The sequence below is a fragment of the Oryzias melastigma genome, linkage group LG1 (genome assembly GCF_002922805.2).
Source record: "Oryzias melastigma strain HK-1 linkage group LG1, ASM292280v2, whole genome shotgun sequence".
Classification (NCBI taxonomy): Eukaryota; Metazoa; Chordata; class Actinopteri; order Beloniformes; family Adrianichthyidae; genus Oryzias; species Oryzias melastigma.
The window spans coordinates 23,384,958-23,401,783 of NC_050512.1; the positions used below are offsets into that span (position 1 = coordinate 23,384,958).

The window sequence follows — 16,826 nt, forward strand, 5'->3', positions numbered from 1 at the left end:
TTTGTTTATCATTTGTTATTAGATACGTGTATAATAGTATGTTGTGTTTGTTTATAGGATGTGGTAACATCATCATAGTTGTTAAGGGGTTTGTAGGTTTACTTTTCTTTGTACAATTAAACTTGAAATAAAACGTTATTTAAAAAATGAACTGTTATCATTAATCTAGCCATCTTAGACCTAAATTTTACTTGGCATTGTCCTTTTTTTAATGTTACAATATGTGTTTTACTTTTTATTTGCAGAAAGTGTCATGATTTAACCCGACAAAAAGTAATTTTAAAATATTAGCGACATATAGCGTCTTTCTCCATACACGATCTTTGGTTGGGTGGCGCAGGCTTAATACGTCATCATGTGTGGGTTTTTTTTTTTTTTCTCAGTGGCGCCCTTAAACTTAATTTTGTGTGTTGTAACGTCTACGCTTGAAAATACTCACGTAAGTCTACATTCAAGTTTTATTTATTAAACGTTTTAGTTGTTATATTTTGGTTCAAAGCTGGCGTCGCACAGTATGACGTTGCTTCTTTTTCCCCGAGCGGCAAATACAAACAGGGCGAGGACATACGGCGGGTTTGCAGAGTTTTAGCATGACGGACGGGCTCAATCCGTCCACAAACTCTCGACATGTATCTTGCAAAGACAACCGGCAACCGACGATAGTGATACCATCGTCAGAGTCGAGCTGCTCTGACCAAGAAGCACCGCAGGAGCAAAAACTCTCCGTCAATGAGGTGAAGACGCCAAGAAAACGCCTTAAAGTATTCCCAATTTTTTTGCAGAACAGTAAAGGTAACCTTAGTTCTGAGAGACAGTTGTATCAGAGCGCAAAAAGGAAAGCAGCGTTTTCTACTCAGAAAAATGACAAACGCTCAACTTTACTGACTCACGTGACTGCAGAAGATGGGCGGGGCTTATTCACCCGTGGAGAGCATCTGTCAAAGTCAGAACTGCAAAGCTGTCTGGACGAAATCCAGACATCAAACCCATCGTTTCCTGTCCAAACTGTGTTCAGTGCTTTGCAGAAGAAAGCCTGTGAGGATCTGCTAAAGAGTCGAGGTGAGACTCTTTCTAGATTAATTTATTTTAAAAAATACATTATAATGTTTGTCTTTGCTTCTGAAGCAGGTCATGCTTCACACACACCTCTACCCTCAAAAGAGAAGAGGAAGGGAGAAAACGATGCATCTGAGAGGTTAACCAAGCGCCCCAGGTGCTGCGTCCCGGATCAGGATCTCCACAGAAGCTTTTCCGCTCAGAAGAAACCCAGAGGCAATAAGCTGAGTCGCACTCGCAGACTGAAGCAAAACAGCAGCCCGGCAGTCCAGGTGAAGGACTGTAATCAGGGTCATAGTGGACCAGAACTTCATCAAAGAGGTGGTGAATCTTCCATTATGACCTATAAATAACATTTGATCATTTAAAAAAAATAAAAAAAAAATAAAAATTGTGTTGTCCAGATTCCTACGTGGAGGACACACTCTGGACAGACAAGTACAGTCCTCAACATTCAAGTGAAGTCATTGGAAATGCTTCCTCTGTGGCTAAACTGCACAGGTTAAATGGAAAATCTTGGTAGCAAATGTACAGAAGAGGAGAGAAACTCTCTTTTTATGGGATGTTTTTATCTTGTAGTTGGTTGAAAAAATGGAAACTGCGAGCCAATCAGGATGAGAGGAGGAAAATGGAGGAAAGTCAACGAGGAGAAGATGGTGAACTTCCATTCGTTTTTTATTGATCTCGTAACCTTGGGCGTTGTGAAGCTGATGCTTCACAGTCTAGCTTGTGGATTTAAGTCTCTTTATTTTGTGTAATTTAATTTTTGGTTCAAACCTCAACTGTTTTTTTTTATTTGCCAATAAGCAAGTAACAATGAAGAAAAACCTTTAAGTTGCCCCAAAAAACAATGATAATTGTAATTAACCTAATAAAAAAAACAATAAAAATCTGAATCTATCTTACACACTATTTGTTGCACATGTGAAACAAACAGTTCTGTTTTGAATCAAGAATTGTGGCATCCCTATTATCCCCTTTTCAAACTCTGATATAGAAAAAGTTTATGCTTTAGAGAATCTAAGCTCAGTGGGAGAAAGTCTTATTTTTAAAGTTGCGTCTGTCTTTCTAGATTCATGGGACTGTGGAGATTTCCAGGGTGAATCCTCCTCAGAAAACCCAGCTGAGGAGTTTCTGTGGAACACGGTGCTGATTTCTGGACCTCCGGGGGTTGGAAAGACAGCCTCAGTGTACGCCTGCTCTCAGGAGCTGGGCTTCAAGGTGGGAGTTTAAGAACTTTCAGTTCAAGTTTATTTACATAATGGCACCTAAACACAACCACATTCAAAGATTAAAATCAATTGAAATTAAAATGGTATAAATAAGTGCCATATTAACATGAAAATACAGATTAAAGCAGAAAAAAGCATTAAAACATGACAGTCCTCATGCTGTGTTAAAAATCTATTTATAAAATAGATTTTAAGAAGAAAAAATTTCTTTCATTCAAAAAATAGTTTGGAAAGAAAGAAAAAACAGAAAACAAATTTGGTGGGCCAAAAAAAAGAAATCCCCTAAAGAGGCTTTGCATTCAGTTTAATTTTGAAGGAAGTGTTTCAAGTCAAAATAAATTAGTATTTATTGAGATTAAATTAAAAGTAATCATTTAAGACAATATATATGATATATATATATATATATATATATATATGTGTGTATTTAAATTCATTTTATTCTGTTTTTCTGTTTTTACTGACATTTTTAAATATTTTTTTCTTCCATTTTGCTTTAATTTTTTTTTACAGTTTAAGTTTTGCTTTTACATTATTTTTTGTGAGTCTATAATACTGTTTTCTCTTACATTATTGCGTCATCTTTTATAGTCAAAGAAGCTAATGGTAGTAAGTATAATAACTAAAGCAGTAATGGATGAGGAGGTAAAATTTTAAGATATTTTGAAATAAATGATAAACAAGAGAAAATTTTTTTTTGGTATTTTTATCTGTCTTTATTCATTTATTAACTTGTTAGATGTTCTTTCTTTAGATATTCTGTCTTTATTTACTTATTGGTTTATTTCTAAGGGACCGTGCTCATTAAAAGCATTAATATAATGCCCCAGAATTAGTGCAGAGCCTACGATTAATGTTTCACAACAATAAAATGTTTGTTCACCACAAAATAAAGAGAATTAAACTTAAAAAGTCTCTGCGTCTCTGTGTGGGAAGGGAAGAGAAGGACGCTACATTATATTCTTCATTATCTCGTTATCACAAGAAAACTTAAAAAAAAAAGAAAAAAAAAGTGTTCGGCTTCTGTACAATTTAACTGAAAATACATTTTAATATTTAGACTTGGTTATTACAAACACAGTTATTTTCTTCGATTTAGAAAGGCAAAAAAATATATATTTTTTTAATTATATGTTCTACAGCATCATACACAACCTTATAATACAGACAGTTCCTTAATAACAGTTATCTGATGTATTTATTTCAAAATAAAAGGTGTTTGAGGTGAACTGCTCCTCCCAGCGCAGCGGCCGCCTCCTTCTGTCCCAGCTGAAGGAGGCGACTCAGTCTCATCTGGTGGAGATTTCAGGAGAAGACCCGCTCAAACCGGCCTTCTTCAGCAGCTACAACTCCTCTTCCTCCAGCAGCAGCACTCTGAGATGCACTCTGGGCATGTTGGATCAAACTTTTATTTACTAATATTTTATTTACAGGTTGTGGAATTAATGACTTTTCTTTGCAAACAGGGAGAACTTTATTTCCTAAAACTTTGAGCTCAACTTCAAAAAAGGCAGCAAAAAGAAAGCCGAGCTCCCGGCATCGCAAAGCGGCGGCAGACGCCCTCACTCTGGCTCACTTCTTCAAACCGAAGGATGGAGCTGATAATCCAGACCGGAAGATTCTGAGCGTCCCGTTTGCCGGCTGTGACCAGGCAGAGGCGCAGAGCAAAAGCACGGCCACCTCCCTCATTCTGTTCGAAGAGGTAACAGACTTCTGCTCTGCACGCCGTCACATGACCTCTGACTTCACCCTACTTTCATCCGTCTGCTCCCGCAGGTCGACGTCATCTTTAAGGACGACGTCGGTTTCCTCGCAGCCGTCAAAGCATTCATGAAAACCACAAAAAGACCCGTAGTTTTGACCACAAACGGTAAACGCAGCCCTCACCGCGTCACTTTCAGCATCTGACATCCTAACAGCTCACAAATGTTTCGGTAGATCCTTTATTTAAGGACAGGTTTGACTGCAGCTTGGAGGAAATCACCTTCAAAGCTCCGTCTGAAGTGAGTCGACAGATTTGTGCCCGTCTTTTTGCGTCGAGCTCTGCAAACGTCATTTCCTCTCCTTTGAAGGCGAGCGTCTGCAGTTACCTGCAGCTGCTGAGTCTGGCTGAGAAGACGCGGCTGCGTTCAGGCGACGCCAGGAACCTCCTCGCGCTCACGGGTGGCGATGTGAGACGATGCCTGCTGCAGCTGCAGCTCTGGGTCCACAGTGGAGGAGGCGGAGCCCAAACCAGCAGGCTCCATTCAAAGTGTACGTTTAAAAAAAAATTAAAATAAAAAAAAATGAGGATTTGTCTTTATGATTTCCATTTTTTGACTGAAGTTACAAAAGGATCAGAGCTTCCTCATCATGAAACCAGCTGCTCCGCCTCCATGTTGGGCCTCCAGTCTGTCAGCCCAAGTCATCTTCTGGACTATCTGAAGGTTAGTGCTTCATGACTGTCATAATCTGTGTTCCACACTCATCAACGGCTTGTTTTTGCTTTTTTTAAGCCTAAAACGGATACAAAGATGTTCCTGAAACTCCTTGCTGAGAGCTGGAGAGGAGGCTTTCCTCTTCTTTACTCCAACCTAGAGCTGCTCCTGTCCCTCGGAGCCTCACTCCACAGTCCGGAGGAGGAGACGGATTCCTGTCTGCAGCCTCAACACCTTCACCTTCAGAAACGTTCAAGCGCTTCAGTGTCCTGCAGAAAGTCTGTCTCCCGCCTGAGTCGACGGAAGAGCAGCTCAGCAGGACGTGGTGACACGACAAACCCTCGAATGACTGAGGAATCATGGATCCCAAATGAAGCGGACTCTCTATGTGCCCTCGCAGACTTCCTCGACCTCATGTCATATCTTGACTCCACACTTCCAAACGCGGGAACGCCAGTTTCCAGGTCGTCCTGTTCCGGTGCGTTCGTCTGGACAGGAGCGGCGTTAGGAGACGGCTTTTTGGACGAGATGAGCGAGGAGGAAGAGGAGGAACGCACGTGTGAGAGCAAAGAGAGGCTGCTGGACATCAGGGCTGCTGTGGAAGGATTGGGCTTCCGCATTTGCAGCAGGAGCGCGTCGGAGGCGTGGATTTCACCCCACATTGAAGAACGGGAGAGCGGACGTTTGGAGGAGCGGGTGACCACTAAGAAACACACCCTCAGCTTCACCTTTCAGCCTCTTTGTGCTCCGAGGTGAGTTTGACTCTTTATCGATCAGACAGAAAGTACACAGAACGACTACAATCTGTCAATTTAAATAAAAAAATAAACAGGGATGAAAATCAAACTGAGTCTTATTTCCTTCTTATTTATTTAAAATATGTAAACATTGGCAGGATTAATTAAGAAGTTGAAGTATTTTGAGTTTCCAGAACAAATTAACTTTTTTCTTTTGAATAAAAAGGGTTTCAAATGGTTGATGAGAAACAGATTTAAGAAACGGAGACCAAATTCAGTCAAAACGCCAAAAAATAAGTGTTTCTGCAAACATGTTAGATGTCTGGAGCGTCATCCTTCATCCTTCCACTGTAGTCCTTCATCTGTGAATCGTCCTTTCTCATCAGCGTGTTCCAGAGGAGGCTGAAGCTGAGCAGGATGGTGCTGAGCAGCAGGACCTTCGGCCTGCTGGGGAACAGAGGCGCGGTCTGTGCCGAGTACATGCCGGTCCTGCGCTTCATTTGTCACAAACGTAAAGAACAAGCCAGGTGAGTCTGCTGGAAAATTCACCTGCAGTCATTTTATGAGTTTGAACAGTCGATCCAAATACTGTTACAGCCCAGATTCTAGTTTGTCTCAAGCCGATGAAGTATTTTAAATACCCACTCTGATCATCTTTGATCTATTTTAATGTGTTCCCAGTGGTCTTTTTAATTAGGATTATGCTGCTTTTAGCCAAAATGTAAAAAAAAAAAAAAAAAACTGTAGTTTTCTAAGACATAGTTCCTGCAGAGTGGCAATAGCTCATTAGAAATTCATCTGTGTTGTGGGCGGGACTATTGGCCCATCCTCCATTTGTTTACTATAGGTGTAGGAGAAAATCGATATATCGCAATATTTCAATTGACAATACTTGTATCAATTTAAATACTGACAAGATGATATTTAATTGACTATTTACGAGCGACCTTTGTTGTTGTTTTCCACTTAAACCCCTGGCCACTAGTTGGCAGCACTGCACACTGAACCTCTTTGAGCAGCTCTACACCGCAACCAAAACAACACCAATTAAATGAAAATAATTTTACAATTTTATTACAACGAAAGACCTATTAATATAATTATATAATTTTCTTCTAAGTCATACTTTTAAAAAATAAATAAAATAAAAATGGTTCTGGAACAGTCTTGGGATATATAGCGATAAATATTGTATCGTGAGACATGCATCGGGATATGTATCGTATTGCCAGGATCTTGCCAAAATATTGAAGCTAGTTTTGAGCCAGATGCCACCTAAAATGAGGAAAACAAAAATATTGATGGATTAAGTTGTTCAGTTGGAGCTTGAGGCCTGCTGGTCGCAATTTTTATATCACAACTACAGGCTTTTTTTTTTAATTTCTGTTTTTTGTCTGCTCCCAATTCACAATAATAAAAAAAAAAGAAATAGTCAAAACTATGATTTTAAGCGTAACTTCTTTACTACATGTCATCAGAAAAATGTTGCAAAAACAGGTTTTTTTTCTTATCAGAGTGGGTTTTAGATTTTAATGTTGGACAAATTTTTCTTCATCCACTCTGATCGTTTCTCTCCTACATTAATGTGAGCAGCTCCATGCTGGGCCTCTCGAATTCCACCGTGCGGCTTCTGGCTAAAGACTTCATCTGGAGAAGTTTGGAAAGACCTCCAAACCAAACGCCTTCCAGCTTCACCGGGATCAAATCCTTTCCAGCTCCGCTGATGTGAAAGCTCTTTTTATTTAATAAGGTGCAATCATGAACTGTAAATAAAACTATTTTAATTAAACCAAAAAAAAAATTCAACGGTTCATTTGTTCTTAGTCCAAAAGAAAAAAGTAAAGAATACATGGTTTAAATAACTCCTTTATTTAGGCGTATTTTTGCTGAAAAAAAAATCAGTTTTTGAAATAGTTAAGTCAAAGTATCTGAAATCCATAAAAATATCTGCATATGCTAACAAATGTAACAAAAAAAAGATTTAAATCTCATGCACACACAAAAAAAGACATTTGGGGCATTTAATGCTCCTTTTTAATATATTTACATTTTCTAAACTAACCTAGTGTTCAAATTTATTTTGTTTTTTTTTAAATAATATAAAACTATTGTTTCATTTTAATTTATTTCCTATAAAAAGGGAAAAAATGACAAAGTTTCAGTCTCTGTGGTGTAGAATTAAAGTGGAGCTGATTTCACCTTACAAGACATGTAAACTGTTAGTCGTCTTTGGGTTTTTGTTGTTTCTGATTCTACTATATGTAACATTTATGCAGCATAACAGGTCAAAATGTTTTTAATCACAGCAGGAGTAAAGATACAGTCACTGCATCAAGTAAAGTGACAGAATTTAAGTCATTTAGACGCGTTAAACCCTGATAAAGGAGTTGCTAACAGTCACAGAGAAGCTCGTAGAACGCCATCGCCTGAAGCAGCGCGTCGCACAGCTCGTCCCCTCCTCGCCTGCTGCCCATCTGGAAGTGGTTCCTGTACCTGACCAGCAGCTCTTGGGGAAAGTTTATCCTGGGGAGCTGCTGCGTCACAGATTCCGTCATCAGCTGACGGACTATCTGAGCCCCGCTGGTCCGAGACTCGCCCACCATTAGCCCAAAGTGCCGCCCCACAGCCGTCCTCATCATGTTGAGGACCCTGAAGGCAAAGAAGTTTAGGATTCAAACGGAATAAAGGGTTGCAAAACTTAAAATCTGTTGTTTAAAACAAAGAAAAACAGAAATATCATCAAGTAGGTTTTATAAATAATCTCTTTGAACCTGGGAGGGATATTTGGTTCTGGAGGGGCGATTCTGGGCTCCAGCAGAGCGAACAGCATGGCTTCTACTGTCCTCATGTGAGCCATGACAGGAAACAGCGTCGTGTTCTGAACCGAGATGGAGGATTTCTCGATTAGGTAAAAACTTGCTGGCGGCAGGAGGGACACGACAGCAGACACCTGTCAGCGGAACGGAAAAATCAGACATGTTTTCAAGTCTCAACAACCACAAAAGACTCGAGCTTTACTTACATCGGTCAAATAAGCAGATGCCATGTATGTCCCCTTTAGGAAGTTGGGGCAGTCCTGCTGTTGCCAGTCCAGAACCATCATCTGCCGGTCCACATGAGCCCAGGCGATTTTATTAGTCCCACAAACGATTGAGACAATTGAACTGGCTTCCTGTGCAAACAAAAAATAGGTTTCAGTTTAGAAATCAAGTCTATTAGACTGAGGTTTGTGGTCATGAAGGAATAATCAGAGCTCACCTCCAACCAGGACCGGTCCACTTCAGGTTTGATGAACTTGGCCAGTTGGATCCTCACTTTTCTCTCCTTTTTCACCGGGTTCAGAATGGAGTTAAAGACTACCACAGCACTTTTGTGCTTCAGCAGAGGCACGTCCACCACGCTCTCCAGGGATTTAAAGGGTCCGTTTTTGCTCCTGTGCTCCACTATGTTGACGGACTTGCGTCCTCGCAGCAGTTTGATGGAGGCCAGCTCCGCCGGGCTGGCGTTGTTCAGCAGCTGCAGGATCACGGCCCGCTGCTCGGAGGTGTAGCAGGCGTCCAGAGGTTTGCCGCCGTCATCTTTGCAGGGATCTGAGGAGGACAGTGTGGCGTTCAGGGTCTCGAAACCTGCCACGGGAATCCGGCTCCTCCAGCAGCATGTGCACTGGAGGTACCGAAGCTCCAGTTCGGGCAGGGAGCCGCGCAGAGTGCGGCGGAGTAATCCGGACTGTCCTGCATAGGGAGCTCCACACAAGAAAAAAAAAAGGAAATGTGACATTATTATTATAAAAAAAAAAAAAAAAAGGCGCGATATGTGTAGAAAAACCTTACACAATGACTGTATTTTTTTAAGTAATTAAGTAAAACGTTAGAGACACTGGAGAAAATACTCTAAATGTATTATTTATATACACTTTTATTTGTTTTTGCTAAAGTTTACTACTTCTCGCTTTAGCCACTAGCTAGCAACATGTACGGATCTGAACAAACAAACATCTGACGCGTTACCTAAAGCCTTACCTCTCTGGATAACAGAGGATAAAAATCGCTCGATGACCCACATTACGTTGAGGTCAATGCATTAATATTTTTTGCACTCAAACATTCATATATTGCTACAAATTTGCCCTCAAATTAAACGGGTCCGTCTGCTTAAAGTTACCGACGAAACACAATAAACATGTGGATCTTAGTTCCGCATGGCGTTTTTTTTCCTCAACGAGAAATGAAATTTAGTTTCTAATTCCTTAATGTCTCCTCTACTATCGTGTAATATAAATAAATCTGTCATTAGTGAAAACAATTTCAATGATATTAAAAAAAAGTTATTACAAACCCTAAAATTGAATATTGGTCAAATGAGTTCAATATTTGTTTATATATAAAATCTGCAGTTAACTCTTATGAAGTTTTTTTTAAATTGTTATTTAAATCATTATTACTGTATCAAATCTGCTCTGAACAACATGGCTTTGAATTGAAACTCTTTCAAAACCATCAACTCCCTCTGGTCATTTATTTCTCAAAATTCTTCATATTTATCTATCAAATCTGCATTTTTATGTTTAAAACTGTGTTTATGAGAAAGGCCATCTCTGAACATTTTATATTTTACTTGAAAACAAAGTGGTAATTTTCCTGTTCCAAAACATGTCACATCAAGACTTCAATTTAGTTTGCGATTTCGAGGATGCAAAATGTGGAGTCAATTTTCCCATCTGGCCATGAATCGTAAATTGGACACTTTAAAAAACAAGTTCAAGGCGAGCTTTAATGATAAAAGGATTCTGTTATGACATTTACATGATTTTTTTTTGTTTTTAAACACGTGTTAAGTGTATAATTATATTTTAGGTCATTTTTAAAGTTGTATTAGGTAGAGGCTATTTAGTAATCACATTTGAATTTTTTGCCTCTTCCTGCACCAACTTTTTATGTATTTCTACACCCGTCAAATAGTTGTTTTCAAATCATAATTTATTTTTCTTATTTTATATTTTAGCAGCATTCAACTCCAGACAATTTATTCTTTACAGTTTGGGATAAATTTGAACAATTATTTGTTCCATTGCTCTTTTTGAAGTCAATGTTTTTCCCATAGTACTATATATATATATATATATATATATATATATATATATATATATATATATATATATATATATACATATATAGACTTTAATAAAATAAAGAAGTTAGACTTTCCTAATAACTTCATTCGATTAATAATTAGATAAGGAAATCTAAAAATGCTGTAAAAGATAAAAGCTCTGTACCTCAAGCAACAAATAATATATATATTAAAGTCCTTTAAGGGTCTAAGGTGGAAATATTATATTCCAGATAAAGTAATAAAAATAAATGAGAGGAAAAAGCAAAAAAAAAAAAAAAATTTCAGAAAGTCTAAACTTTGTCTCTGATCCCTCTTGAAACATTACAAACAATTCTACTTGAAACAATAGATGAATGAGTGATTAACTTTAGTACAAAGTTTATCTAAAAAAATAAAAATAATTCTATACTTTAAATATACATTTACATTAAAATATCTGTACAATCACCAGTCCTTTGTCCCACCAAATGTCCTGATTCTACCGCCCCTGATTTGTCATGTACAGTATATATATTATATTTGGCGCCTTTCAAAGCCTTTTTTTAAAGCAGCTTTGAGTCTTTCAGCTGGAACAGTAACCTAGTCACCATGCAGCGAAGTTACGCCTATTTCACTTCCTTTCTGCTTTATTTCTGTCCCTCAGTGTTTGTGAGCAGAACAATAAACCTTATGATGCTGCTCCGATAAGAGGAAATACTGAGTCAGTGACAAGAAACAGTGTTTTTAACTGTTGCTGCACAGTAGAACTTCACATCAACATGGAGCTCAAACCGAGTACGGGTAGTTTTTCTTGGATTTGACCGTCAAACCGTTTTCATCTATGGCCAATCTGGGAAGAACTAACAAAATCCTGCTGGAACTTATACAGCAGCCGGGAAACAACAAGTGTGCCGACTGTTCTGCTCCTGGTGAGTAAATGCTGAAAAAAGTCGTTATTTTAAAAAAAAATCCTTTACTTAAACACATTTTTGCCCCAGACATGAAGATTTTACACTAGAATTTAATGATTTATGAATGTAGAATTTAAAAACTAGAGAAGAAAAGTGTTTTTCTTTTGTAGGTAACAAGAGAACAAGCATTTTTTTACAGTCACACTTAAGGGGAAGGAAAAACTGTAATTTATTTAAAGAATGACATTATTGTTCCCCTTCATTTTTAATATTTAGTAACAATGAAAAGATGAGACAACACCAAATAAAAGACAAGAAACTTTATTTTTTAAATTAAATTTAGCTTCACGTTGTGATGCTGTTTGTCCACAGAGCCGGACTGGGCATCGTACACTCTGGGGGTCTTTGTGTGCCTGAACTGTTCTGGAATGCACCGAAATTTGCCCGCCGTCAGCAAAGTCAAATCCATACGGCTGGATTACTGGGACAGTTCTCTGGTGGAGGTATTTTAGTTAACATTGTTGTATTTTCAAAAAGATCAAGACATTTGTGTTTAATTGTCTCTCAAAGTCATGAATTATCTGTAATCGAAACTTCTGCAACTCATTTAAGAAAAACAAGACTCTCTGTTGAGGTTTCTAAACTTCATATTCTCTGGTTTCAGTTCATGCAAAAGAGAGGAAATTCTGAAGCCAAAGCCATTTTTGAGAAGTGCGTCCCGGCATTTTTTTACAAGCCGCAGCAAAAGGACTGCCTGTGAGTGACCCTCCATTCACTTCACCAGCACAGCAGAAGTGTTATTACCCAACGAGAGAAACGCAGAGCAGAGGTCACGCTGGACGGCGGCGGGGGGGGGGGGACGCCGGAGTACAGCAGATCGAAACTATGTTCACTTCTTACATTTTGTTTTTCAGTGTTCTGAAGGATCAGTGGATCCGGGCGAAGTATGAAAGGAGGGAATTCACCGGAGAGAGCAACAAGTTTCTGCAAATTTACACTTCTGGTGATTGCTTTATTATTTTTATTTTATGTACAGATAAAATGTATTTTCAGTTGTGACCTGGATAAAGGAAAGAAAAATAAAAGGAGTTACAGGAAACACAGAAAGAATCAGGATAAAACAGCAAAAGCACAAGACGATCAGTAAAATCCTTAAAATAATTAGAACCATAAACAGGTTAAATTAACATTTTGTTTAGGACGATCTTTAAGATTCATTTTAAAACCATAAAAAATATAAAAGTTTCCAGTCTAAGGGATTTTTTTGTACATTATTTCAGTCTCTGGAAGCTGCAGACTGAAAGAATAAAGAACCCAATGAGAAGTTTGATTTAAGGACTGTGAACAGAATCAGTTCTGCAGAGCGGGTGTTGTACATGGGGGATGAATTGGGCAAAAACTGGCTCAAAAATGGAGAGAAAAAACCTTGGAGAGTTTTATAAATTAACATCAACCAGTGGATTTGACATTGAGTGAACAAGGAAGTCCATTTAGAGAAGAGTAGAGGCACCTTATGATTCGATTATGAAACGATTCAAATATAAAACAATTATCCCAAATCTGCATTTTTAATTAAAAAAGTTTCTCTTTAGTGCAAAACACTACACCAATTTGACTTACTTTTCTCCACCAACGTGTATTTTTAAGTAAAGACAAGATCAATATACTTGTTTAACTTTTATCGAGAACATAAATATCTCTTTTAATAATCAAAGTCTTTAACAGCATTTAAAAAAAGGAAAAATGTTTCCCTGAACAACAACAATAAGATCATTAGACCAGTTTTAATGAAACGCTCTTTAACTCACCTCAAACAAAAGAAATAGTGGCTTCAAAATTAGTTGTGTTTCCCTTCATATTTCATTTTATTATGACATAACTTGTGACTTTTATCCAATTGACCCTCGACAGTATGAAAGTCATTTAAAGTGAAGTCAGGAGAGTCAGATGGCGAGATCTGGAAGGTCGTCCATGTTTGTGCGCTCAAAAATATCACAAGATGCTCCGCTTGTTACTTTTACGTAATATCATATACATTTTTCCGATTATCGATTATTTAAAATTCATAAAATTACTCAGTTCAAAATTGATTCATTTAAAAATCCTTTTTCCCCCCACCACTAGTACAGGGTTGGGTTTTGACGGGAGCATTTGTGATTAATCCAATTGTAGGATGGTAGAAAGAGTCTAATTTGTCATCAAATGTTTATTAGCTGATCTGTAAATGATCTCGCCATCAAACAAAACTCATTTAGACTTGTGTTTTTCTTGTGGAATAATTAAGAGAGGAACTATAGAGAAACCCTAATTTTGACCTAACCTTTGACTGAAATGATAAAACCAGATTCAAAGATATTTATACTCCACCAAGAGTGGAGATTTTAGGAGGATTTGAAGGAGGATTAGAAACCTTTAGGTTCAGATGCAGTCAAGAGCGGGAAAGTTGAGTTTATTGAAACTATGTCACAACTTTTCTGTCTTGGGACAGTTGTCAGAATAGAGGACTGTGTCATCAGCATAGAGGTGGATCCAGGAGTCTCTTACTTATCAAGCAAAGCTCCCTCATCCCTTTTTTTCAATTAAATATTTTTAATGTTTGTATCGCAGAACAGTTTGAGTCCACTCTCTGGAAGAAAGGCAGAGACAACAAGCAGTTTTTCAAGAGGAACTTCCTGCTGTCACAGCGAGATTTCACCCTGAAGTACTTCATCAAAGAAGATGTGAGTTTTTTTTCCCCTTTTGTGCACTGATCTGATTGAGTTTTTGTTGTTTACTTCTGCAATAACATTCAGTTTTCTCATTCAAACAAAGTCCAAGGTTCCCAAAGCTGTCATCAGCATGAAGGATCTGAACGTAGATTTCCAGCCAGAGAAGATCGGACACCCTCACGGTTTGCAGATTTCCTACCCGGAAGACGAACGCACCAGGAACCTCTTTGTTTATCACGACGACGGGCAGGTGAGGCGCTCTGGTACAGAGGACGCATGGACACCAAATCTGTGGTTCCGTCTAACAAACTCCTGCCAGGTTTAACTCAGAAGTCAGAGGGCAAGTGTTCTTGATTAATATTCATTATTCTCCTTTTTTTCGTCTTTATATCTGATCCTTTACAGGCAGTTGTGACTTTCTTTAATGCTATCCGGGCGACGCGCTTGGCATACCTCCTGAAGAAACACCAGACGCTGAGAAACAGCGAAGTGAGACCAACTTTTTAACCAAAATTCTTTTTATTCAGCCGAATGGAAAGATATTTATACAACACATAAAAATGTGGAAGAAAAGTCAGACAAAGTGCTGAAGTGTTTAGATTTTTTTTAATATCTTTAGGGCTACCTATAAACCCATTAAAGAATAATTCTATTCTATTCTATTCTATTCTATTCTATTCTATTCTATTCTATTCTATTCTATTCTATTCTATTCTAAATTATCCATATCTCCACTGCGACTAAAAAGAGGACAAGATTTTATAAATGTAGGTAATAAAATAAAATTAATATTAAATAAAATATAAATAATATAAAATAAATATAACTAAAATAGTATTCTGTGAGGATGAGTGTTCATCAGGGTGTAAAGTCTGTCCTGTAATGGGAAGAAAATGTAGCTTTACTCGAGCTTTGAGATAAGTCGATCGGATCGATGACAACAAAGCAATATCTGGACAAAGTCTACATCTTCTGATCAGATAAAATCAAAGAGCATTTCAGCACAAACAGTGATGATGTTAGGCATGGCAGAGGTCTGGTGATGATTAGAGCTTGTTCTGTTGTCACTTTAGTGCATAAAATAATCACTTAAAATGAATGTATTACATCAAAGCTTTTTAACTTTGTCAGGAACCTTAATTTCAACAAAATTCAATTATTATTTTTGTTTTTTTTTTCTAAAACGCCCTGGTTGTAATTATGTTCATTCTGGTGTTTGGGTCAGTTTTGACCCGGGTATAAAAAAGAACTTAAAAAAGCAACAAATAGAGACAAAATTAAAATCATTAGTGGATTTCAGTGGATTTTAAATGCAATTATAAATAAGATAAACATATATTCTAATAAAGCTTTCAATATAAACTTTATTGACATAATTACTTTAATACATTAAACAAAAATAAAGAAAAATAATTTGTTAGATTTGTATTTATGCTTAACTAAGGAAAAATATGTCCTTAATAATATTTATTTAATAATAATAACAATAAAATGTATATAAATATGTTTCTCCACACAGTTGGTGCCTTATTTAACGTCACAAAGTCTGAAGGAGGGCTACATGGAGAAGACGGGCCCAACTGTATGTTCAGCTCCATTAATTATTCATGTTGTTTGTTTTAACCTTTAAACGTTACAAAACTTTGTCGGATTTGTGTGTGTTTTCAGAAACGGGAGCCTTTCAAGAAGAGATGGTTCTCTCTGTGCTTGATGAACAGAAAACTTCTGTATTTTAAATCTCCACTGGTAATGAAAGGGGGAACTAAGCATTTGAAAAAAAAAAGTGGTGGCATTAGTCAGAAATCCTGTGCAATAGGGCTCGAGCTCAAAGCAACACTTCTGCTTTTCTGGCCCGTTCTTGTCAGGACGCCACTGAGCGGGGCGCCGTATTCATTGGCACAGAGAGCCACGGATACTCTGTGTCGGAGAGCAGCGGACAGTGCACGAGAGGAGGGCGGTGGCGCTGCGGGATCACCCTGGAGACTCCGGAAAGGCAGTTTGTCTTCATGTGTGAACAGGAATCAGAGCAGAGGGAGTGGACGGACGCTCTAAGAAAGATCATTTCTCAACCCATGACTCCAGAGGACTATGCCAGTACGCTACTGCTCTGCCAAATCACATTCTACCACCGTGTCTGTGTGCAAACCTTCACTTCTCACCATTTCTTCCCCCATAGATGAAGCCACTTTGAGGCGAGGAAAATAACTGGACCACAAGTCACTGCAGAAGTTTCTAAGAAGGCTTCTTCTTAGCAGGATCTTTGCACATCTGCAGGCAGAATCTCCCACATATGATACTGTTTTATCAGTGTCAACTCTTAAAAGCCTTGCTGTGCATAAACATTATGTATAAAATGACATTTATTTATTGAAGTTTAAATTTTGCATTTAATGTTGATTATTATTTTTCATATTTTGTGTTTTTGTAGTTTGCACATTTTCACAATGTACTTTAAAAGTGTAATTATCACATTTGTTTGCTTTAGTCACTGTTACTTTATAAAACTACTAATGAATAAACTAACAAATGAAATGAACATAATTTATTATTTATATAAAAAGAAATATATATATATATATATATATATATATATATATATATATAAAACTTTATTAGATTTTATTATTATTAATATATATTTAAAGATTTATTTGTTTCTGTAAAAAATAAAGTA

General features: G+C 37.6%; 3 protein-coding genes across 6 annotated transcripts; 2 read left to right on the forward strand and 1 right to left on the reverse strand.

Annotated features, from left to right (window-relative positions):
- Positions 1–52: 52 nt before the first annotated feature.
- atad5b (ATPase family AAA domain containing 5b) lies at positions 53–7,223 on the forward strand. Of its 3 annotated transcripts, XM_036213392.1 has the most exons (15): positions 53–1,059; positions 1,126–1,377; positions 1,461–1,557; positions 1,636–1,712; positions 2,129–2,277; positions 3,504–3,678; positions 3,755–3,990; positions 4,065–4,158; positions 4,227–4,291; positions 4,361–4,541; positions 4,614–4,714; positions 4,784–5,027; positions 5,106–5,457; positions 5,829–5,969; positions 7,036–7,223. In XM_036213392.1, the coding sequence occupies exons 1-15, from the start codon at positions 591–593 to the stop codon at positions 7,169–7,171; spliced, it is 2,769 nt and encodes a 922-aa protein (XP_036069285.1). In that variant the 5' UTR covers positions 53–590; the 3' UTR covers positions 7,172–7,223. The 3 variants fall into 3 exon arrangements, with proteins under 3 accessions (XP_036069285.1, XP_024145885.1, XP_024145886.1); XM_024290117.2 differs by having other exon boundaries at positions 54–1,059; positions 4,784–5,457; XM_024290118.2 differs by having other exon boundaries at positions 54–1,059; positions 1,129–1,377; positions 4,784–5,457.
- A 93-nt stretch (positions 7,224–7,316) lies between these two features.
- On the reverse strand, positions 7,317–9,623 carry tefm (transcription elongation factor, mitochondrial). The gene is made up of 5 exons (XM_024290119.2): positions 9,462–9,623; positions 8,701–9,185; positions 8,465–8,614; positions 8,214–8,392; positions 7,317–8,091 (listed from the first exon to the last, which is right to left on the reverse strand). The coding sequence occupies exons 1-5, from the start codon at positions 9,502–9,504 to the stop codon at positions 7,833–7,835; spliced, it is 1,116 nt and encodes a 371-aa protein (XP_024145887.1). The 5' UTR covers positions 9,505–9,623; the 3' UTR covers positions 7,317–7,832.
- A 990-nt stretch (positions 9,624–10,613) lies between these two features.
- On the forward strand, positions 10,614–16,656 carry LOC112156941 (arf-GAP with dual PH domain-containing protein 2). Of its 2 annotated transcripts, XM_024289310.2 has the most exons (12): positions 10,614–11,328; positions 11,423–11,462; positions 11,817–11,947; positions 12,109–12,200; positions 12,359–12,447; positions 14,052–14,164; positions 14,256–14,402; positions 14,558–14,641; positions 15,672–15,734; positions 15,821–15,898; positions 16,018–16,246; positions 16,329–16,656. In XM_024289310.2, the coding sequence occupies exons 3-12, from the start codon at positions 11,873–11,875 to the stop codon at positions 16,355–16,357; spliced, it is 999 nt and encodes a 332-aa protein (XP_024145078.1). In that variant the 5' UTR covers positions 10,614–11,328; positions 11,423–11,462; positions 11,817–11,872; the 3' UTR covers positions 16,358–16,656. The 2 variants fall into 2 exon arrangements, with proteins under 2 accessions (XP_024145078.1, XP_024145079.1); XM_024289311.2 differs by having other exon boundaries at positions 10,614–11,462.
- Positions 16,657–16,826: the final 170 nt, after the last annotated feature.

Excerpts from the sequence above, each read along its gene's own strand:
- atad5b (XM_024290117.2), top strand. The coding sequence starts at position 591 with ATGACGGACGGGCTCAATCCGTCCACAAACTCTCGACATGTATCTTGC. Across the intron at positions 2,278-3,503 it reads CTCAGGAGCTGGGCTTCAAG|GTGTTTGAGGTGAACTGCTC; the intron begins GTGGGAGTTTAA and ends TCAAAATAAAAG. Across the intron at positions 4,292-4,360 it reads CCTTCAAAGCTCCGTCTGAA|GCGAGCGTCTGCAGTTACCT; the intron begins GTGAGTCGACAG and ends TCTCCTTTGAAG.
- tefm (XM_024290119.2), bottom strand. The coding sequence starts at position 9,504 with ATGTGGGTCATCGAGCGATTTTTATCCTCTGTTATCCAGAGAG. Across the intron at positions 9,186-9,461 it reads ATCCTCTGTTATCCAGAGAG|CTCCCTATGCAGGACAGTCC; the intron begins GTAAGGCTTTAG and ends TCTTGTGTGGAG. Across the intron at positions 8,393-8,464 it reads CATCTGCTTATTTGACCGAT|GTGTCTGCTGTCGTGTCCCT; the intron begins GTAAGTAAAGCT and ends TTCCGCTGACAG.
- LOC112156941 (XM_024289311.2), top strand. The coding sequence starts at position 11,375 with ATGGCCAATCTGGGAAGAACTAACAAAATCCTGCTGGAACTTATACAG. Across the intron at positions 11,948-12,108 it reads GGGACAGTTCTCTGGTGGAG|TTCATGCAAAAGAGAGGAAA; the intron begins GTATTTTAGTTA and ends CTCTGGTTTCAG. Across the intron at positions 16,247-16,328 it reads GACTCCAGAGGACTATGCCA|ATGAAGCCACTTTGAGGCGA; the intron begins GTACGCTACTGC and ends CTTCCCCCATAG.